Genomic DNA, 24,424 nt, shown 5'->3' on the forward strand with positions numbered 1-24,424 from the left:
TATGGTCTTTCCCACGTTCATCATATTCAAAGTGCTTCACATATTCCCTGGAATAATTTTTTGTATCTATTTTTCATAGAATTGGACCGTTGTTGATCCAAGTAAATATCTGTTACCTATGTCAACATTCATAAAAGCCAAGAAATATATGCACAGAGGCACATTATCCATAATTCAGATGAATCTCAAAATTCCTTTTCTTTAATTTTGAGAATAAATGTCGTCACCCACTTTCTTCATATTTCCAAACTCAGAAGGTAATGCTGCTCTCCTCCTAGTCAACTCAAATATGTAACTCCAGTTGTACCTTCGACCATTGATTTCATTTACTATGAAATCAATTGGATCAATTCTTTCATTTTTAGTTTCTTTTTCTTTTGCCTATAAACTTGTTCACATCACAACTGTCTTTTAAAAATAAAATTTTACATAATTCTTAGGATACACTATATCATTTATGTTCCCCAGTTTACCTCAAGAATTCTGAAAAGCATGATCTATGTTCTGTTTCTACCACCTCACTATCCACTCTATTAAACTCACTGAAATCTAGCTTCCATCCCTACCACTTTTGCTGAAATTACTTTTTTTGTATCACATTACAGTCTTAATTGTCAAATCCCATGCCCTGTTCTCAGACCTCAACCTCTTTGACACTCTCCAACATTAAAAAATATTGATTCTCACTGTGCTAAAACCTTTCTGCTTCAGCTTCCCTAACCCTAATCTGGTTTTCCTGTGACCTGATGAGTCCTTTACTTGATCATCTTTGTAATCCTGAATCCTAATTGAGAATATCTCTAGAAATTTTTTCTTTAGTTTTTTCTCTCTAAATTCTCTTTTAGTGAGACTAGGGAGTCCAGAGTTTGATATCTATTCTATACAACCCCTCCTTCACAGAACTACCAAAATTATCTTCCTAATGTACATGTCTGCTTATTTCATTCAGCTGCTTAAAAACCAGTGACTCCTCTTTACTTATTTGGATACAATGCAAACTACTTAGTCTAGCATTTGAGGTCCCATTTACTGACTTCAACTAACTTTTCTCTAATCTATTTAATTTGATTTTCCATTCCAGCCAAATTGCATCTCTGTGCACTCACACAGTACTAGCATGTACATTATCTGCTTTTCTTTTATTTCTCTTTTTTTTTTCTTAATGGGAAAGAGCACAGTCAGTACAGCTTCCTCCCTAAAACTATTTTTGATTTCCCTAGATAAAAATGATTTTTCTCTTCTTAATATGCTATAGTGCTTAGTCTAAACTGTTTTTACCCTCATGAAATTCTATTGGATCAAAATTATTTGTATCTTCCCTACTGGATTATAAAATCTTTAGTGTTCATTTTAGCAAGATATATGCTAGAACATAAACTCTAAAGACAAGGCTTATTTTCATCTTTGTATATCCAATTCCTAGGTCAATGCCTTGGTCACGGCAAGCATTTAATAACTGAAATGAATATTTTTGTCCTTTTTGATAGTCATCAAAATGATTTAAATTGGAAAAATCTTTATATTTGCAAAATGCATAAAACAATTACTAAATAAAAAATCCCATCTAAATCACATTGAATGATATCAGTTAATGTTTTCTTCTTAGATATGTTTTCAAAAACTTTATTGTCTCTTCAAAATTAACTACATTGAGGATTTCTTAAGGTTTCTTTATCTCTTCGCATTTTTATCCCTGAAAGTTCCTTTATTTAAAACATGTTTGATCTACCAAGAAGCCCAAGTCCTTAACATTGTAACCTATCACACTTTGATTGTTCTTGGGAAATTTTTCAAGGAATAGTTAAGGAGGCATATTTATGAAAAGTTCAGAATCAATCACATAAAAAGAATGCTACATATGTATGCATGTATTGAATGGGCCCAAATAGAATTCATTATTACTGATTGCAGCAGTGAATACAGTGGGAATTTATGAAATTCTGAGGATTATGCCCCATGTAAGTATCCTGCAAGGAGGAAAAGACTTCTGAAGCTTTCTGCCAATAGATATACTTAGTCATTTTAGAAGCAAAATGATCAAGCAATGGCTACAACTTTTATTTATGGCAACTAAAATAAGAGATGACTTCTATAAGACATTCTAGAAAAATGGAAATCAAAACATTGTGAAATTAAAAAAAAAAAGTTGTAGCACTTAAAATGGATATGGTTCAGTTTTCCAGAAATTTTAGCTCTTAACAGTTTCTTAAAGTATTTTGTCTGGTTCTCTCCTTCACTTTTATTGTATTTAATTATATAACATGTCTTTATATACATCCTTTACCTTCTCTATTAGATTATAAACTCATTGAAGACAGGGACTGTGTTTATTTTCTTTCGATTTTGTATGCCCATGCCTTAGAACAATACTATACACATTTTTGGGGGGGGGGGTGGACTTTTAAGTTTATTGACATAGGGAACTTTTTATAAGGAAATTCTTTGTACTGATGCAGATAGCTATCTGCTCCATTATACATAAAAAGCATTACTTAGGGTGTTATAAGAATTAAGTGAATTACCAAGGAGCACACAGCATATATGTGTCAAAGGGAGGACCCGAACATAGTGTTTCTGAGGCCAAGAAGCAGCCTTTTATCCACTGCATCATGGTATAAACACAATACGTTTTAGTTGAATTTTGTATTTTATCCCTTTCAGTAGCATTCCAAATAATTACTAATCTAATTATATATGAACAGTATACAATAGAAAATCTCATTAAAAAGAAAAAGTAAAATTTTTGTTTTATACCTTGTGGAACATTCTGTACATGCTCAGTCCACATTAATATTTCTGGATTACTTTCTCCTTCCAATAAGGCTCTGTAAAGAGAAAAATTCAATTTATTATCAAAAGAACAAGAATTTAAATCTACTGCTGATTAATTCATCATTTAAGATTTGGCCAACTGTCCAACTCAGTCATGGTTTTACAGGTTTAATGCCTATTTTTAAAAAAGGTGACATCATGCAAAGAGTTGCATTTTAGGAATCCCTAGTTTTTTATTTGAATACTTTTAAAAAATTTTATTCCTTTGTAACATTAGATATCAAGTAATTACTGTCTGGCTAAAGGCAAAGTTTGATATGAAGTGACAACATCATGGCAAGAGATACACACTTTTAACATTCAAAATCAAATAAGATTGCTGATTATGAACAATTCCATATTATTTAAAATTTTTTCTTATTAATAAAATGTTACTTTGAAATGCTATCAGAGGAAGGGCATTCACTATATCTAGTCACTGGCAAAGCTCATCAACTTCTACAATATCTCTTGTACCTATTCCTTTCTCACCACTAAAACAGTTGCCACTCTAGTTTAAGCACATGCAATAGACTCCTAATTGTTTTCCCTGATTCTAGTCTGTTTCTTCTCCTTACCTGTTCTCCACAAAACTGGCAAAATAAGTCAAAGTACCATTTTCTCTGTATCCATCTGTGCTCAAGAATCTTCACTGGCTCCCTAGTATCTCTAAATAAAATATAAATGCTTCATTCAGCTTAGCAATTAAAGTTGTTCACAATATGGCTCTAGTATTGCCCAGACTTACTTTATATTATACCCCTTCAGGCACTATATGTTCCAGTGATACCAAACATTCCTCAGGCTTGGTGTGCCATCTTTTAGCTCTTATGCTTTTCCAGAGGCTGTCGTTCCTGTCTGTAAAGTATTCCCCCTCTCCATTACTGTTTCTTACAATCCTTACTTTTCTTCAAGTTTCACCTTAGTACCACTTCCTGTAAAAAGCTTTCCTTCCCTCCTCCCTGGAGTTGTCACTGCTCACTCTTTCCTTTAGCCTTTAAAAAAATTTTTTATTCCTTTACATGTTGTATCCCCTAAGTTAAAGTTCCAGGAGGAAATAAAGAATGAATGGCAAAGAGAGAAGGGAATCCGGAAAGAGAATAAAAAAGGAAAAAAGAAGAAAGAAAGAAAGATGATTAGAATCTTTGACATATATTATACAGAATTCAGAATAAACTAATTTGTATATGTGTGTGTACACATTTGTATATGTATATATGTATGACAGTTTAAGAGTTGTTTGGCCAGAAAATAGATGTTTAAATAAATTCATTTCTTTGAGTCATATATTTCTGTTAGCAATTTATTTATTAAGTGTATATTACATTCAGAGAATCATACTAGGCTCTGGTAAGGTACAAATGTAGAATTCTTACTCTAAAAATCTTACAATTTAGTAGAAGAATGTGATATATGCAAAATTTAACCAATATATAAAACATAAGTACATAAGTTAAAGTGCAATTTAAAGTCTCAGGGAGAAAGGATTGTCACTAACTACAGGATCAAAGAAAGACTTTGTGAATGTTGTGGTATTTCAAGAACCTGAACGTTAAAAAGCTAATATGGAAACAGGGAGCAAGACACAAACTCAGAAGAAAACAATGAAGTCCAAACAATTACAAACAAAGCCTCAAAGAAAGTTTTGAATTGAATATAAATCCATCAAGAATCAAAAAGAGTGCTACGAGCAAAATTTGTTTGAACTGATGTCTCTGGTTTATTGAAGTTATTACTCCAGATCAATAAGAGATAATGTTGATGAATTTCACAAATACATATGAATTATGTATCTTTTGTTTCCCATGGTTACTTAGCCAACTTTAATCAGTATTTTTAATAACTTCATAATTGTGCAAAGAATTGTTCTTGACAACAAAAAAAGATAATTACCTAATAAAACTACTAAAACTGTTTCGTATTTAAAGGAGAGGGGTCTTTGTGTGTGTGTGTGTGTGTGTGTGTGTGTGTGTATGTGAAGGACATCTGGATCTACGATTTCCCTGATGTTTGGCATTCTAAAATCTCGCTCTGTTGATGCAGATAAGAAACTTATCAGTAATTTGCAATGCCAGAGAGCTGATACACTTCAGAGCAGGCCTTGAAGCAAGGTTTTCTGACTCCAAAGCTAATTCTCTGCTAACTTTCACTATAATGCCTTTCCTAAAATATAAGTCAAATTTTATTTTTAGTTTTCTTGTATAGAGCAAGGTTCTGTAGTCTTTTTTTTTTTTAAACTCCCTATCTCACACAGGTAGAAAGTACAGGTGTGGTCCCACTCTGAAAAATACTGGAGTCTGATTTGCTCCATTTTCCAACCTGGATTGCTTCATTTATGTCCATCAAAAAATCTTCATGCTCTTTCAAACTTGTATTGTGGCATTGAAAAGGAAATGTCAATACACTTAAGTCAAACACATTTCACAAATGTAATTAATCGATAAACATTTATTAATTGACTACTATGTGCCAGATACTGTGCTAAGTCCTGAGGATACAAAAGAAGCTAAAGGCAGTTGTTGCTTTCATAATATAGCTTATAATATAATGAGGAAAAAACATGCCAACCAATGTATGCAAAGCATCTAGGCTGCAGAGTGGATAGAATGCCAGTCTTAGACATTTATTAGCTGTGTGATCCTGGACAAGTCACTTAACTATGGTGGCTTAGTTTCTTCACCTAAAAAATGAGTTGAAGAACAAAATGGAAATCACTACAGAATTTTTGCCAAGAAAATCTCAAATGGGGTCTAGAAGAGACTGAAAAAATGACTGGGGGTGGGAATTGTAGACAGAATAAATAACAAATAATTAAGAGAGAAGGCACTAGAATTAAGAGGGATTAGGAAATACTTCCTGTAGAAAGTGGGATTTTAGTTGGGATTTAAAAGGTAGGAAGCAACTAGGTGGTGCTATAGTGCACAGAATGCTGGGCCTGGAATCAGGAACACTCATCTTCCTAAATTCAAATCCAACCTCAGACACTTACTATCAGTGTGACCCTGGACAAGTCACTTAACCCCATTTGCCTCAATCCCCTCATCTGAGAAGGAAATGGTAAACCATTTCAGTATCTTTGCCAAGAAAACACAATTGAATACAATTGAATTAACTGAACAACAACAAAAAGAAAGCAAGGCAGCCAGGTGATTCAATGGATAGAGTGCTGGACCTCTAGTCAAGAAGATCAAGGAATTAGCAGCCCTTCCTGGCTAAGGATCAATGTGTGGCTGGGACCATACCTCTCCCCAGATACACTGTTTTGGAAGCACCAGAAGCTTCCAAATCCCCAGAATCAAATGAAAGCAGTGTGAGAAAAAGCCTGAAGCTTGACACAGTGCTCCTCTTCTGCCAGAAACAGAGTACAATTCTAACACAAAGTTCAAAATAAAGAAATAGCATGAAAAAATGAACAAACAACAAAAAAGAACCTGAACATTAAAAAGCTAATATGGAAACAGAGAGCAATACACAAACTCAAAAGAAAACAATGAAGTCCAAATAATTACAAGCAAAGCCTCAAAGAAAGTTTTGAATTGAACAACCCATCAAGAATCAAAAAGAGTGTTACAAGCAAAATTAGGTAAAAGAAATGAGAGCAAAGGAAGAGAATTTTAAAAATATAATTAACAGATTGGCAAAAGGCATAAAATAAGAAAATAATACCTTAAAAACAACAATGGCCATATTGTAAAAAGAAAGAATTACAAAAGCTCACTGAAGAAAGTAATTCCTTACAAATTAGAGTTGACTAAGTGGAAACTAGACTTCATGAGGGATCAAGAAAGAATAAAACAAAGTCAAAAGAATTAAAAAATAAAAGAAAATATGAAATATCTCATAAGAAAAAAAGCTGAGCTGAAAAATATATTGAAGAAAAAGGTAGTTTAACAATTATTAGACTGCCTAAAATCCACAATTAAAGAAAAAGCCTAGAAATCATATTTCAAGAAATTCTCAAGGAAAATTGCTCTACTATCCTAGGACTAGAGGGTCAAATAGAAATTGAGAGTCCACTAATCACCACCTGAAAGAAACCAAAACAAACAAACAAACAAACAAATAAATAAATAAATAAATAAAACTTCTGGGAATATTATAGCCAAATTCCAGAGCTCTCAGATCAAAGAGAAAATGCTTCAATCTATCAGAAAGAAATCATTCAAATACCATGGAACTACCATCAGGATCATACAAAGTTTAGCATTTACTATATTAAAGAGCTTGAAATATATTCCAGAAGGTTAAAAAATTGGGATTAAAACCAAGAATAATGTATCCAGCACAACTGTCTATAATACTTCAAGTGGAAAAATAAATATTTAATGAAACAGAGGATTTTCAGGCTTTCCTGATGAAAAGATCAGAAGTGAATAGAAAATCTGACATTCAATTTCAATGATCCTGGGATTTCTAGGAGCCAAGATAGCAGAGTAAACAGTGAATCACTATAACTCCATGTTCACTTCCAGGAAAGCACAAAACAGTGCCCTAAAATAGATCTAGAGTGGCAGAACTAGCAAGGAGAGGGGATGAAACAATATTTTAGCCTGATAAACTTGTAAGATTGACAGAGTGGGGTCCATCTCACTTAGGTAAGGAGAGGTGCAGCCCAGAACAGGAACTAGTGAGCTGACAGCAACCTCACCTCAGAAAACCAGTAGGAGATCCTGAGCCCCAGTGTGGTGGAGCTGGTGAATACCATTTAGGACCCTTCATGTGCCTTGGCACAGCCAGGGGAGCAGTGAACTCCAGCTCCAGGAACAACTGTTTGCCTAGTATAGCCTGCAAACAAGCATCCTCTAGAGGCCAGACCACCATGTCCTTCAGTGTAGCTCCAGGCTTCAGCACACACCAGACATCACCTAAGGACCCTAGCTCAGTACAAGGAAATTGCCAGACACCTGCAATCTCCAGCAGCATGAACCACCACTACCCTGCTACTCCATCAGTGCAGCACTAGACATAAGAATCCTTTATATGGTCCTTCATATAACATAAAAGCAATACCATGTTAACACCTGGACCTGTAGCCACTGCACAAGAAGCCTCAGACAGTACTCCTTCCATCCTGAGAGCAGAAGTCAAATTTAAAAGAAAAGAAAAAGACCAAAAAAATTCAAAATACAACAACTATTAAAGAATCTGACCATAGAAAGTATTATGATGATAGGGAAAACTAAGACAAACTCAGAAAACTACAATAATGTCAAAACATCTATGGACAAAAGCCCAAATAAATATGGGAAGTGGTCTCAAGCCCAGAAACAATTCATATAAGAACTCAAAATGGAGCTTAAAAGTCATCTAAGAGAAGTAGAAGAAAAATTTGGAAAAGGAGTGATGCAAGAGAATTATGAAAAAAAAGTCAGCAGCTTGAAAAACTGCTTATAAGCAAACTTAGAATTGGCCAAATGGAAACAAAAGTACAAATGCTAATTGAGGAAAACAATACCTTTTAAAAGTTAGAATTGGGAAATTGGAAGTTAATGACTCTATGAGACATCAAGAATGAATCAAACAAATTCAATGGAATGAAAATATGAAAGAAAACATCAAATACTTCATGGAAAAAACAACTGGCCTGAAAAAAAGATCCAGAAGAAACAATATCAGAATCACCAGACTACCTGAAATTCATAAGCAAAAGGAGAACCTGGATAGCATCTTTCAAGAAATTATCAAGAAAAACTGCCTTAATGTCCTGGAATCTGAGAGCAAAATAAGCATTGAAAGAATCCACTAATCATCTTGGGAAGGAGATACAATAAATACTCTGATAAACATTATAGCTAAATTTCAGAGTTATCAGTTCAGGGGAAAAATTATCACGAGTAGTAAGAAAGATACTATTCAAATACTGGGGAATCAAAAATCAGGATTACACAGTATTTATCAGCTGCATCATTAAAGGACTGGAGGTCATGGAACATGATATTCTAGAAGGCAAAGGAACTAGGACTACATCCAAGAATCACTTACCTAGCAAAATTAAGCACCATAAAGCAGGGGAGAGAGGGAGAGAGGTTATCCAATGCAATAGAAAGATTTCAACTTTTCATAAGGAGAAAAACAGAACTAACCCAAAAATTCAACCTCCATTATCAAGACCCAAGAGAAATATAAACAGGTAAAAATGGAAAAGAAAACATAAGGGATTCAACGGAGTTAAACTATTTACATGCCTACATGGGAAGATGATACTTGTAATCTTAAAAATTATATCACTTATAATACAGTTAGAAGTATTGTAGACTGAATTAGACTGAAAGTACAGGTATAGGGTGAATTTAAGAAAATGACATAAAAAATTAAAGGATAAGAAAAGAGAAGTATATTGTGTACAGAAAAAGGAAGCAGTAGAATGGTATAAATTATTTCACATACAGAGATGTGAAAGACCTGTTACAATGGAGGGGAAGATGACAAAGCAGGTGAAGAGCATTGCTTGAATCTCACTCTCATCATATTGATTCAAAGATGGAATAATATGCATAATTAGTTGAAAATAAAAATATCTTACCTAACAGGGAAGTAGGAGAGGAAGAGATTAAGTAAAGGCGGATGGATGGGGACTGACAAAAGGGAGAGCAGTTTGGGGGGCTGGCATACAGAATCAAAACACTGGTGAGGAGGGAAAGAGTGAAGGAGAGAGAGGACAAACAGGAAGAAGAATAAAATGGAGGGAAATACAAAGATAATAATCATAATTGTGAATATGAATAGGATGAACTCTTATAAAATAGAAGCAATTAGCAGAGTAGATCAAAAGCCAGAATCCTACAATATTTTGCTTATAACAAGCACTCTGGAAAGAGAAAAAGAGGAGAGAGAGAAAAGAGAGAAAGAGAAAAAGAGAGGGAGAGGAGAAAGAGAGAGAGAGAGACAGAGAACGAGATAATATAATGGAGCAGAATCCAATATGCTTCAGCTGAAATTAAAAAAAAAAAAAAGCATAGCAATCCAGATTTCAAACAAAGCAAAAGCAAAAATAGATCTAATTAAAAGAGATAAAAAAGTAAACTATAGCTTGCTAAAAGGTACCCATAGATAATGAAGCAATATCTATTCTAAATACATATGCACCAAGTGGTGTAGCATCCAAAATTTTAAAGGAAATATCAAATGAATTACAGGAAGAAATAGAGTGGTAGATCAGTGGAATAGATTTAGTTCACAAGACACAGCACAGTAGTCAATAACCATAGTAACAGCATTTGATAAATTAAAAGACCCCAGTTTTTGTGTTAAGAACTAACTATTTGACAAAAACTGCTGGGGAAAACAATAGGATACAAATTAGGTATAGACCAGTATCTCATACTATGTGCCAAAATATGGGCAAAATGGGCACATGATTTGTGGTAACAATGTAATCAAATTAGAAGAGCAAGGAATAGGTTACTTATCAGATCTATGAGAAGAGAATGAATTAATGGCCAAAAAAGAGGTAGCAAGCATTACTCCCTCCCCCCCAAAAAAGATAATTTTAATTTATTAAATTAAAAAGCTTTTGTACAAACAAATACAATTCAACTAAGATTAAAAGGAAAATAGATTGTTGGTGGAATTGTGAACGAATCCAACCATTCTGGAGAACAATTTGGAACTATCCTCAAAAAGTTGTCAAACTGTGCATACCCTTTGGTCCAGCAGTGTTACTACTGGGTTTATATCCCAAAGAGACATTAAAGAAGGGAAAGGGGCCTGTATGTTCCAAAATGTTTGTGGCAGCCCTTTTTGTAGTGGCTAGAAACTGGAAATTGAATGGATGCCCTTCAATTGGAGAATGGCTGAATAAATCGTGGTATATGAATGTACAGAATATTATTGTTCTGTAAGAAATGACCAGCAGGATGATTTCAGAAAGGCCTGGAGAAACTTACATGAACTGATGCTGAGTGAAATGAACAGAACAATACTATATGATGATCAATCCTAATGGTCGTGGCTCTCAACAATGAGATGAACCAAATCAGTTCCAATTGTTCAGCAATGAAGAGAACCAGCTACACCTAGTGAAAGAACTATGGGAAATGAGTGTGGACCACAACATAGCATTTCCACTCCTTCTGTTATTATTCACTTGCATTTTTGTTTTCCTTCTCATGTTATTTTTACCTTCTTTCTAAATCCAATTTTTCTTGTGCAGCAAGATAACTGTGTAAATAAGTATACATATATTATATTTAACATATTAAACATGCATTGCACTATCTGCCATCTAGGGGAGAGAGTGGGGGGAAGGAGGGGAAAAGTTGGAACAGAAAGTTTTGCAAGGGTCAGTGCTGAAAAATTATCCATGCATATGTCTTGTAAATAAAAATCTGCAATAAAAAAATTTTTAAAAAGGGAAATAGAAAACTGGGGAACAATTTTTATACTAAGTATTTCTGATAAAGCCTTGTTTCTCAAATATATGGAAAATGGAGTCAAATTTACAAGAATATAAGCCATTCTCTAATTGATAAATGGTCAAAGGATATGAAGCAGCAGTTTTCAGATGAAGAAATCAAAGCTATCCATAGGGATATGAAGAAGTGCTCCAAATAACTTTTTATTAGAGAAATGGACATTTAAACAACTCTCAGATACTACCTCATGCCTATCAGATAGGCTAATGTGATCCAAAAAAAAAAAAAAAAAAGGAAAGATAAATGTTGAAGAGGATATGGGAAAACTGGGATGGTAATGCATTGTTGGTGGACTTGTGAACTGATCCAACCATTCTGGGGAGCAATCTGGAACTATGTAAAAGGAAAATTAAATTGTACATACTCTTTAATCCAGCAATACCCCTACTAGGTCTGTTTCCCAAAGAGATCTTTAAAAAGAGGAAAAGACCCACACATACAAAATATTTGAATAAGGTCTTTTTGTGGTGAATAAGAATTGGAAATTTAGGGGATGCCCATCAATTGGGAATTGTCTGAACAAGGTATGGTATATGAATGTAATGGAATACTATTGTGCAATAAGTAATGATGAATAGATAGTTTTTAGAAAAACCTAGAAAGACTTGTATGAACAGATGCGGAGTGAAATACGTAGAATCAGAAAAACATTGCATACCATGTCAGTAACACTGTATGCTAATAAACTATGATGAATTCAGCTCTTCTTAGCAACACATTGATCCAAGACAAAAACAAAGGACTAACAAAGGAAAATGCTATCTATAACCAGATAAAGAACTGATGGACTCTGAATGCAGATCAAAGTATATTTTTTTTCATTTACTTTATTTTTTTCTCATGCTTTTTCCCCCTTTTGGTTTGTTTCTTCTTTCACAGCTGTTTCTTATATTGGAAATGTTTTACATGATAGCATATGAATAAATTAAATCGAACTATTTTATCTTTAGAAAAGAGAAAAAGAAGGAAAGGGAGAGAAAAATTTGGAACTCAAAATCTTATAAAAATGAATAATAAAAAATTTTCTTGACACATAACTGAAGAAGAAGCTACCTTCTATAAAGAGAAGACAAAAAAAAAAAAGAAGGTAAGAATGTGGCAGTTGTAGATGGGTAAAAAGTTTGTGAACTAGCACAAGGAATCACTGGTATTTTAGAAAGATAAAACAGAAAATTAATATCCCTGTGGAATGCTTGTAATTTATGTGGTGTAGAAAGAGCATTTGTAATTCAGATTAGAAAAGAGATGGAACTAAACACTTGAATCTAGAATTTAAAATGATTAAAAGTGCTATACATCTCCAGAGAGAGCTAACTAATGAACTTTGAATGTAGACTGAGACATACTTTTGTAATTTTTCTCAGATTTTTTTGTCTGTTTTCTTTTACAACATGGCTCCCATGGAAATATGTTTTATCTGATTACATGTATAATTGATATCTAATTGCTTGTTTTCTTAAGGAAGGAGGAGGGGCAGAATTTGTAACAACATTTTTTTTAATGAATCAAAAATTTTGCATGTAATTGGAAAATATTTAATGAAATAAATATACTTGTGTATATGGTATGTATATGTACATACATATATATGTGTGTGTATATATATATATATATATATATATATATATTTAAAGAATTAATCAGTGCTCTTAGGAGACTAGAGTATTAAATTTCTCTTTATTAGATGTCTTTAAGCAGAAGCTGGATAATATTTGTCAGATACACTGTAGTAGAAATCCTTTTGAATATGAATTGGATTATATGGCCAATGAATCCTTTTCAACTCTGAAATTTTATGATTCTATATCCTGCTCTATAAGTATGGCAGAATTAAATTCTAAATCATTTCTTTCATACTTTGCCAAAGTTGTGATTTCATCAATGTGGGTTTTCCATTTAGTGATTAAGACGATAACCTATTGTGATTTGTTCACATTTCATATGATTGTCTACCTCTAGATTTCTGGATATCACATGGAGCACAGGTAGTTTGCTTATTGGCTTTTCTCTCTGATTTGTTTTACTTGTCCAGCCTATCTCCTACTCAATTCTCCATTGGTAATTTGGTTTAGCTTACTGATGACCATTTCCCATTTTTCTATATTGTCCTTTGAATGATCTTTCAAGTTAATTCTTAAGAAATAGTAATATTTCAGACTTTAAAACCACATATTGTCATAAGAATACTAATGTTAAAAGATGTGCTTTGCTTTATGAAGAAACGTGAGCAAAGGTTTCATACTGTGAGGTCATTAAACGTATTTCCTCTATTATCCTCCATCAGATTTTATAAATGAGTTTATATTATAAATCAATAGTGTCCTTAGATGCCATGGCTCTCTGCTTGACAATGAGATCAATTGTTTGCTGGATGAGGCAGTGTGACCATTGGAAAGTTGCTTTATTTTGTACACTAGGTAACTCTTAAAGATTTTAAAATGCAGAAAAAATGTTAACCTGCATTATTAGAGAAAGTTTCCTATTTGGGAATTCATATTATTGATGGAATCACAGATCTAATCCCTATCTGTATAGTCAGTTTTCAGTCAGTGTGCCAGGAACTTTAACTACTAATTAGAGATATAAAGGAAATAAAAACATAGTCCCTGATTTAAAAACTCCCATTATGCTGGAAAAGACAACATTCAATTAACTGAGGCCAAAAAAAATCTATTTATCTATGTGTATGTGTTTGTCTAGCTGCTAGTCTCTCTGCAACCACATTTTGCTCCACTGTACACATCAATTTAGTTTTACAGTACAAGATATCAGGGATAAACAATGGATTTATTTCTAAGTGTTTGCAATTGTAATTTAATTGTAGCAGATGGATCCATGATCACTATCATTACACAAAGTGTCCTAAATTTTTTAAGCTATTAAAGTTTAAATTCTATTCAATACTTCTTGGGGCAGTATTGGGAGGATAACATGGTTTCTAGTGATATAGTCCAATTAAACCAAGATGGATGTTCAGGCCATAGTCATATAATGCCAACAAAACTAACTCAAAAGGAAAATAAAAAATTCTACCACAATTTGAACATTGGTTTTTAATGGTCTGCTTTTTGGTCTAGACAATCTTGAATAAAGTTGTTGGGTTTTTTTTCAGTGAGTTGAATTAAGTAAAAATGGATTTACCATATCATCCAATACATATAGTGCCATGAAGAAAATACCTCTAGTTATGTTCACAAGCCTTTTTGTTGTTGTTTGTATAATGTAAAGTAACCTGTTTGACTGAGTTCTCACTTTCTAGGTGGGTTTTGGAGTTGTTCAGGAGACAGCAGTCCAGTGGATGGAACAGTGGATCTTGAGTCCTGAATATCTGAGTTCAAATGTCACCTGGGCAAGTTATTTAACCCCTATTTGCCTCAGTTTCTTGAGTATCTTTGCCAAGAAATCCCCATGGACAAGACAATGGAGTCATTAAGAGTTGGATGCAACTGAATGACTGAACAAAATAAAATCTTTGAGTGCATAGCTAGTTCTTAGGGCAACTGGGGATGTAGTGGATAGAATGTTGGGAGGCAGAGACCTGGGTTCAAATGCAGCCTAAGACATTTACTAGCTGTGTGAATTTAATCAAGTCACTTACTCTCTATGCCAGTTTCCTCATCTGTAAAATTAAGACAATTATTATTGTCTTACATTATATCACATTATATATTATATTATAATAAGTGCTATTGCTCCTACCTCCCCAGGTTGGGAGGATGAAATGAGATAATAATTATAAAGCACTGTGCACAGTGACTGGCACAGAGAAAGTACATTAATGTCAGCTATTGTTATAATTGTTCTCTGAGCTACCCTGCTATACTATGGGACTGTCATAAACTACAATCATTTCCTTGAATGAACCTTCTTTTAAATTCTAGTATGTATTCTGCAGAAATATAATTCTAAATTAAAGCCTCTCCCTTTAAGAGATGATTTTATGAAAGCAGAGGAAAAAGTGGAGGAGTGAAATGGGGAAAATCTTCTGTCATTATTCTCCCTTCTTTCTGTCTCTCTCTTCCCATCCCAACCTCCATCACTACTCCTGGATGCTTCCATATACATAAAAAGCCTCCTCTTAGGCTTTTCACTGTCTGATACAGGACCCTAAAAAAACTAAGAGAAGGGTAATTTTTCATCACTTAATTGAAGGATGTAAATCAGGAAAATGGAGAATTTGACTGAGGATATTTGACTGCTGTGATGACAACAGTTGTGCAGTTGCTAGAGAAACGTGTGAAGTCATTAAAAGTAAGTTCCAAGAAATACATTGAATATGGCAAAGGGCACCAGGGAGCATGGCCAACTTAAAGCTGACAATATGATTACTGAAAATGAGTTATACTAGAAAACAGAGATCCCTAAAAATCTAAATTGAAAAAATGACTCAGTGTTGTATGAGATGTTGTATAATTTATTTCCATTTATTTAAATATGATTTCACCTTACAAATAACAGAAATCATTTTAAAGTAAAATAATGAGCACCAGGAGAGAAAAAAAAGGAAGAAAAAACTTGAAGGGAATACATGCTATTGATATTTTTCATGGAATAAATATTTGGAAAAATATGCTATAAAAGACAGTTCTATAGAGAAGCTAGTGGAAAAACAAGGTGATTATATATAAAACATAAATATGTATGTATGTATGTGTATGTGTACATGTGTATATATATATATGTATACATATATATATATATATATATATAGTTAGTGCAACTGAAAAGATGATTTTTTGAGTCAACCTCTTATATATAAATCTAGACAATGCCACATACAAGTTTCTAGATGGACATAATTTTACTCACTGTGAAAATAGCCACATCAGCATCATAAGACATCCTTTCAAGTTAAAGATTTTCATCAGAAAAGATATGCTCTTTTATAATATATCAGCAAAACGAGTGTTACTCTAAATAGTACACAGAGGCCTGACGCAGAGACCTAGTGATGGTAGCCAAGTTCTATTTCACACTCACTCTCTCAACTTGTCAGGAAGGGTTAGGAATATACCACAGTAAGAGTAAGGAGTACCTTTTGTTTTTTAATTTTGATCTTTTGAACTATTCAAAGGTTGGTGTAGAAAACTTACAGAAATTCTGATTATACACTGTAAATATTAGCTTTCTGGACAATTCCTAATCTGGGAAAAAGAAAATATGAAAGGCTAATCATGGGCAATATGTAGAAGAGGAGATTCTTTTTAGAAAATACATTCCATATCCACAAATAAATATTTGTCTGTCATTCCAGAAGATAACTGTAAACCATTTAGAAAGTTGAAAATATGAAAAAATAGTGGGTACAAAAGATCTTTTAAAAACTTTAATTAGATATTGATAGATTTTAATTGATCTAGGGCAATTACACAAAATGTTCTACTTTTAAAAGTCCTTTTTAAAACCTATGAACTTAAAAAATAATCTTAGCAAAAATAAGTTATATCCCCCAAATGGATGTCAATATGTCCTCTCTAATTCTCAGTTAATGTTTTAAGTAGAAGGTCATAAATTTCAAGTTACTCTATCCTCCATGAATGACTCCAGCATCAAGTATGAGTTGGGTTAGAGGACCTTGCAGGTTGCTTCCAATTCTAAGATTTCCTAGTTCTGATACATGCCCTAGAAGGTTTATGTTGCTGTTCCTTTTAACAAAAAAAGTTATTTCTTTCATATTTCTTCAGTGCTCTTTGAGACCACAATCTTGGGTAGTCTATAGTATGACCTAGAACACAAAACTTCCCTAATGTCAGCACAGTAAGGAGAATAATTTATTTTGGAGCAGAGTATAGATAGCAACTCCCAAAGTATAATTCCCAGGAGATGCTACCATTCAGTGCAAAGTAAGGCAGGAATTAAATAACCTGCACTGTCAAGCCAAGTAGCTAGAGCTGCCAATCTAAAAGCTATTTCTAGAATCTACTCCTTCTACATTTCTGCCTGAAGAAATCCTTTTTATTCAAGGGTCAGCTTATCTGCCACCTCCTCTAGAAAGCTTTCCCTGATTCCTTCTAGTAAAAGTGACTTTGACCTTGTCTTCCTCATAATTCCTATGACACTGTGTAAATCCTTCAGTTGCCCTTGTCACATAGTAACTGCATATGATACTTATTTTCTAGATGAGACCTGTTTCCTCAATGACCTGAACATAGTAGGCTCTTAACAAATTTTGGTTACTGTTGTTTTTACACCAATAATACTTAGCATCTTTCTAGCATTTTAAGGTTTGCAAAGTACTTTACCCCTTATTCCATTTAATCCCCGTTTAAAAAAAAAGGTCCTTTTCCTTTTTTTAATGATCTCTTTGGGATACAGGTCCAGTAGAGACATTGATGGACCAAAGGATATGCACAGTTTGATAGCCCTTTGGGAATAGTTCCAAATTTCTCTCCAGAATGGTTGAATCAGTTCACAACTTTACTAATAATGAATTAGTATCCCAATTTTCCCACATTCCATCCAACATTCATCATTATCTTTTCCTGTCATCTTAGCCAATCTGAGAGATATGTAGTGGTACCTCAGAGCTGTCAATTTGCATTTCTCCAATCAATAGTGATTTAGAGCATTTTTTCATGTGATTATAAATAATTTTAATTTCTTCATCTGAAAATTACTCATATCCTTTGAACATTTATCAACTGGAGAATGGCTTTAATTCTTATAAATCTGAGTCAATTCTCCATATATTTTCGAAATGAGGCCTTTATTAGAACTACTGAAACATCATCATTTTTGAGCATTCTGTCAGCCCTCACAATAGCCAACAATTAGGCAATGGGGATTGTTAGCAATGGCAATTCACAGAATCTCCAATTAGCAATAGCCATCTCATGAAACACCAAGGGTTTATAGCCTCTTTAGCAAGAAAATAAAAATTTGCAGGAAAATAAATTCTCTTGATTTATTAATAAGGGCTATGAATTCTTACATAAATCAGAAATTGATCAGCAATAAGGCCCCCAGCCAAGCTCCAAGTTTTAATAGTTTGACAGATCCATAGCTCACTAATAAATAACAACTGACATTAATATCATGCTTACTATATGCCAGATACAATTATAATCTCATTCATTCCCCACAGTAATACTGAGAAATAGGTGCTATTATTATCTTCATCTTACATATGAAGAAACTGAGGCAAACAGAGGTTTATTGACTTGCTTAAACTCACACAACTAGTAAATATCAGATACTGGAACTGAATTCAAGTCTTCCTGACTTCAGGCTCAGTGCTTTATCCACTATGCCACCTATATAAGTTGTTGCTCTCTGAATATATATTACCACAGAAAATTAATAGGAAAATAACTCCCTCTCCCAACTTTGAATCTCATGGTCACAGAAAGAATTAGAACAGAGCAATAAAATAAGCTTTCCTAAAGTGGAATCTGCCAGTCATGTGATCTATGTTGAATTTTTATAGCTAAAAGCATGAAACACTGTAGAAATATAAATTAGATAGTAATAGTATCAGAGAGTCACTAAATGGAATAGACTCTCAAAATCAGATCCTTCTTGTCCCCTCATTTCATTGTTGAGGCATCCCAAAGCAATTAAGTGTCTTGTCCAATATCAGCCAGTAAAAATGGCAGAGCTAGGATAAAAATTCTTGTTTCCTGATTCCCAAGACCTTAGAATAAATGGGAGAATCAAAATAAGAAAATCTCAGAATTGGAAGGCCCCTAAGAAGCCAGCTAGTCTAAATGTAGGATAGAGAACTAAATGTGTAATGAAGAAGACCTGGATTCAAATTCTTCTCATGATACTATAGACAAATCAATCACCTTCTCTGATTCTCAGTTTCCTGATGTATAAAACAAGAAAAATAATATCTATAGTACTCACCTTACAGGGTTGTTGTGAGGTTTAAAGCAAATATACATAAAGAACTTTGCATGCTTTAAAGCATTGTATAAGTGATAGTCATCATTGCTAAACTGTACAAGACTATACAACCTTTTCCACAACCAAAAATAAACGATATTCTGCTCTACAACTTAACTGACAAGTAAGTGGTCAGTTATCCAGTTCTTGTTTGAAGATATCCAGGGGGTAGAAACATACTACACTTCCAAGGCCGTGTATTATATTTTTCTTTTACTAGATCCAAAATTGTTATGAAATTTTTGCTTCCCTCAAACCTGATTTTGTCTCTTTCAAACTCCCACCCATTCATTACTCATAGTCCTGCTTTCTGAGTCCATAAAAACCATATCTTGTGCCTGACAAAACATCAAATATTTGAACACAGCTATCATGTTTGTTCTAATTCTTCTGTTCTCCTGTCTAACCACATTCTGCTCCCAGTTCTATACCTCCAGTTTCTTCAATATTTCAATATCCTGTGTGATTTCATCAGTATAACTGCTACAGTCCACTGAAGGACACTAACCACAAATTTTAGGACTTATAAAGGATCTTCAAAACCTGCTGCAGTTGAAAAAATTCATCCTTCTATGTAAAAGATAGCAATTGGACTTTCCAAACATAGCTAGCCTTGTCCTTAGATGATAGATATATGGTTGTCTAAGAATTGTCCTTAATTCAATACAACTTAACAGAGCTTATTCTTCACTGGCATAACCTTCAAGAGTACAGAATCACTTCATAACACAATAAGGCATCAGAATGGGATTTTAGTTATGTCACTGAGCAAGCACTAAAGATTTTTTAAAGCTCTAAAAATCTAATTCAAAAGGATTTTTAAAAATTAAAAAAAAATAAAAACAATTAAAAAAAAAAGGATTTCAAGGGCTCAAAAAGTATTTGATTCTTAGAACCCTTAGCCTCATTTCTTAACATTGCCATCATCAGTGAAGAAATATTAGGGGGCAACACAGGACTAGAAGCCATTGTTTTGCTTTGTTTTTTTCTGATTATACAAGATTCCTTGATAAATGCAACCCACAAGCATTTCTTTTCAACTAATCTCTGATTATGAACTTGTGAAACATAAAATAGGAATATATTTCTCCTTATTGTTAACAGCTGAAATAAAATGCAGAGACAATCACCAAAGAACAAAACAGAAGATGTTTTAAGCAAAGTCCAAATAAAAGAGGGGTTATCTAATCACAATGAGCACCTTCTATTTTTTTAGATTTATTTAGAATTTTTTTAGAATTGATTTCAGGCTATAATTTCACTAAGATCTAGAACATTATAGAACCTCATCAATAAAATCTATGGTTGTTCAAAATTATTTAAACCAATAATCCATGTGGAAAAAACTAATTGGGTGAAATATGCTTAGTTACCATATTTCAATTCACAATAGGATAGCACATTCAGTGAGTTAGTAAAGCAGTATTTATAGCTGGGACAGGCATTGCAGATGGAGAATGATTTGGGCCAAGGACTGATTGGGAGAAGAATAGTCTAGATTACATATTGCATCATTTTTTTCCTATTTTTTACCCAAGTCATTCACTGGCTCACAGACCAATATTTCTGAAAATCAAAAAAGCATTCTCCCAGGAACTCTATATGTTTTCAAATTTTATAATACCCAATGTATACAAGTTGTAGTTTACTCAGTAGATGATGGAGAGATGTGTAGGTACAAGTAGGCTGGTTCATGTTTCTAATGATGAGCTATAAATAAGAAGTGGTATTAGAGGTATCATAAAAAAATTATTTTACCAGGAAAGGTGGGAAGCTTGTTTTGCATTTAAAGTAAAGGACAGCAAGAATGATTAACTTGTAGCCACAAAAAAAAAAAAAAAAAAAAAAAAAACTAAGAAAAAGCTATCACTTGAATGCATCCTCTGTGCAGAATGTGTAGAACACAGAGTAGAACTGCACAACATAAGAATTATACAGAAAGCATGAATAGCCTGTGATCTGCACTTACAATGGGAATATCCACATTGACGAGATCACAGATAATCTGAAGTAAAGAATAAATAAAAACTCTATTTTGATTGCTAGTTCTAAGTACTTGTTTAGATAATGATATTCTATCTTCTTGTCTGTTTTCTCTAGAAATTTGTATTAAATAACTTCCAAAATCTAATATGGTAAATATTAAAGCCTTTAAAAAGCAAATATTATGGAAGAGAAAAGTTTCAAATTATTTTCTTCACAGAAAAAGTATAAATATGAAGATACAGATACACATGTGCATAGATGGTTGTATGGAGGGGGGGAGTGAAAGAGAAGAGGAGAGAGGTAGGAGAGGGAGAGGGAGAGAGAAAAGGAGAGAGACAGAGAGGGAGAGAATTCCAATAATACACTAATTAACTGGGATAGTTGATGAATGGGTGTTTCTAAGTAATTGTTCTAATAAACCAAAGGTTAGTTAAGCTATTTATGCAGTAAAATTGCCAGAACAAGAATGTAGAGACCTACATCTGAAACTCTATTTTTAGAAGATTAGAGTTACGTTTGTCTATTTTTCAATTACATATATTTAAAAATATAACACTTTGCCAATTTTCTATCTAGCAGATACCATTACTCTAAGATTTAATATATTTTGAAAAAGATCTCTTTTAAATATTAAATTAAAAATGCCTTTTGTGGCTTTATCTAAACATAATAAAACCCAAAATGGAAAATAATATCTTTCTTAAGATTTTACCCAGGTGAAAAGTAAAAGTTGATAAAAATTAAAAGTTTAAATTATAATTCTAAGATATTGGGGGTAGTACTGAAAAACAATGGGGTAACTCAAAAGAGATGATTAAAAATGTAAATAAATATCAAGTTGTCTCTTACAGATCTTTTATTTAGAAAATTTAAAAAAATAAAAAAAAATCTAAACCAGACATTAAATCAATTTCCCCCCTCTGATCAAAACTGTTTTCCATAGGTTAAAAGCAGGAGCAGAAAGCAGAAAGCTTTAGAAGTTTTCAGGAAACTAAAAAAAAAAAATCAATAAATGGTTTGTAACCTAATCTGCAAACCAAAGATGATATAGATTTTCCTGTATTAGACACAATTTTAAGAACCTTATTTTATGACCCTCAGTGGTTGTAAATAGCATATGAATATCTTTCAAGGTGAATCCTGAAGATTTTTTGTGTTCAATCTTCAAATCTTTTGAGACTGCATCAGTCTCTTTGATTTAGGATCAAAGATTTAGCACTAAGAGACCTTAGAGATTATTTAGTCAAAATTTTTTCATTTTACAATTAAAGAAATCATAGCTCAGAGACATTAAATGAATTGCCTGAAACCATCTAGTTAGTAAATAGCAGAGTTGGTATCCAAACTGAGTGTCTGTGGCTCTAAGCCTTTCCACTGCACCATATTGTGACCTCTCAACTTAGTCAAGCTCCCAGGTGACCCAGGACCCCATTTGATCACTGAACCAGGATGTTACTGCATTTCTTTCTCAGGAACACTGAAGCATCATCCACAGTTATAAAGTTTTCTGAACTGGTCTACCATAGAGATGTCAAACATGCTATATGACTACCATGCCATTCTCAAATAATTAGGAAATATTTAACAAAATTATCAAAAATACAATAGAAAATAGATAATATTAATCTGTGATGATCTAAGTCAATGTACAGCCCACAAGAATCCTTAAGTAAGGTTTAAGTAATCCCAGCTTGATACTATTGGTCTGCTAAATATAGGACATTTACTGTGATAGGTGCTCTACTAACTATACTGTGGTCTCACATTACAAGAGAGAGTAGTTATTTTTCTATATGATGTGAATTTGCAATGTGAACATTATTACACTTACAATTATTACAGAAAATTATTGCTAGATTATTACAAAATGTGTAGTTTTTTTCTCCAGTTTTGATTTTATAAATGCATTCTTTTTCCTTATTTGTTCTTAGGCCTTTACATTCTTATCAACTAATCTCCTTGGTTCAAAGCTCTCCTACCCCCACTAAAACAAAAAGCAAAACCATCAATAATTTCTTATTGATAATAGCATAAACAAAGCACTCAATCTGGAATTCAAAGGTCTTTACCCTCTATCCTTACTTAATCTACCTTTTCAGACTTATTTCCATTTCCTTAAAACCTCTTCTAAAGTCATCCTAATTTATTCTCTCTTTTCTCAAGTGTGCCTTATACTTCCAACTCCCCATTTTTCTCATACCATTTTTCTTAAGCCCTTTCTCCTCCTTTCTACCTGTTTAAATCCTTTTTTAGAGATAACTAAGTCAAATCCCAATGCCTCTATAAAATAATTTCTGAACTACATAAAAATAATTCCTGCAACAACTATCTGTACCATTAGTCTGGCAATTAATTATGTACTGTCTTTGTGATAAGTCATCTATTATCCACTGACTCAGGGAAAATTCCTTCATTGTGCTGAACTTTAGCCGATTCATATATAGAATGCAAAGAATAATATTTATATTATCTCTCTCTCATAAGGCTGATGTTTGGATCAAATAAGAGAATTTATGTAAAGTACTTTCAAACTGTAAAAGGCTACATAAATATCAATGACTGTTTTTAATTGCTATTTAAATTTTGAATTGCTACTTTCTTATTTTTTCAATCATACTATATATTTCTTTAATGCAGAGACTCTATTTAAAACTTATCTGTATGTACCACAGTATACATAGTATACTACTGTAATATAGCATACATATAGTACTTACTTCAGTATCATATACATAATTGGAACTAAATGTTTAGGGTTTTTTTTTTACTTAACTTACTGCATAAAGTAGTTATTAATAGACCAATAATATGTTTTTTATTTAGCTAAATGTATCTGTAAAATGTACATAGTCTCCTAATGTCATGTCCTACATTTCTTCCATTCCTTCCTTTGATACAGTATTCATTTTAAATGGCTATTATTGTTGGTTAGGTGAGTGGTAAAGTATTGGCCTGGGAGTCAAGAAAGAAAATAAAGTTCTAGTTTTGACTCTGCTACTTGTTGTGTAGTCTTTGATAAATCATTCAGTCTCTCTTGGTCTCTGTTTCCGCACCTGAAAAATGAGAATGTTGAACTAGAGATTGAAGTTCCTTCTAATTTTAAAACCATAATTCTTCAGCATCTCTCTAAGACTGAACCTAAGTAGGATCCCTCTGATAATTTAAATATATGTATACTTAAATGGAAATGAGTGAGTTTTCACCTGTGGGTGCTAATGCCTCTGGCTTTTCAACTTTTCCACATAAATATTAGCAGTCTTTATTTCTTAGCCACATCTCCATTGGATTTATCCTAAAGGTTTACTTGGATACTCTTTTTCTGTCCT

General features: G+C 33.0%; 1 protein-coding gene across 1 annotated transcript in view; it reads right to left on the reverse strand.

Moving 5' to 3' along the window:
* The window catches only part of SYNM (synemin), a 48,345-nt gene that overhangs the window by 10,311 nt on the left and 13,610 nt on the right, over positions 1-24,424 (reverse strand). The window contains exon 3 of the mRNA XM_003755574.4: positions 2,755-2,825. Coding sequence (XP_003755622.1) covers positions 2,755-2,825 — 71 coding nt within the window. The remainder of the gene's footprint in view (positions 1-2,754; positions 2,826-24,424) is intronic.

Source organism: Sarcophilus harrisii, chromosome 2 (genome assembly GCF_902635505.1).
Source record: "Sarcophilus harrisii chromosome 2, mSarHar1.11, whole genome shotgun sequence".
Taxonomy (NCBI): domain Eukaryota; kingdom Metazoa; phylum Chordata; class Mammalia; order Dasyuromorphia; family Dasyuridae; genus Sarcophilus; species Sarcophilus harrisii.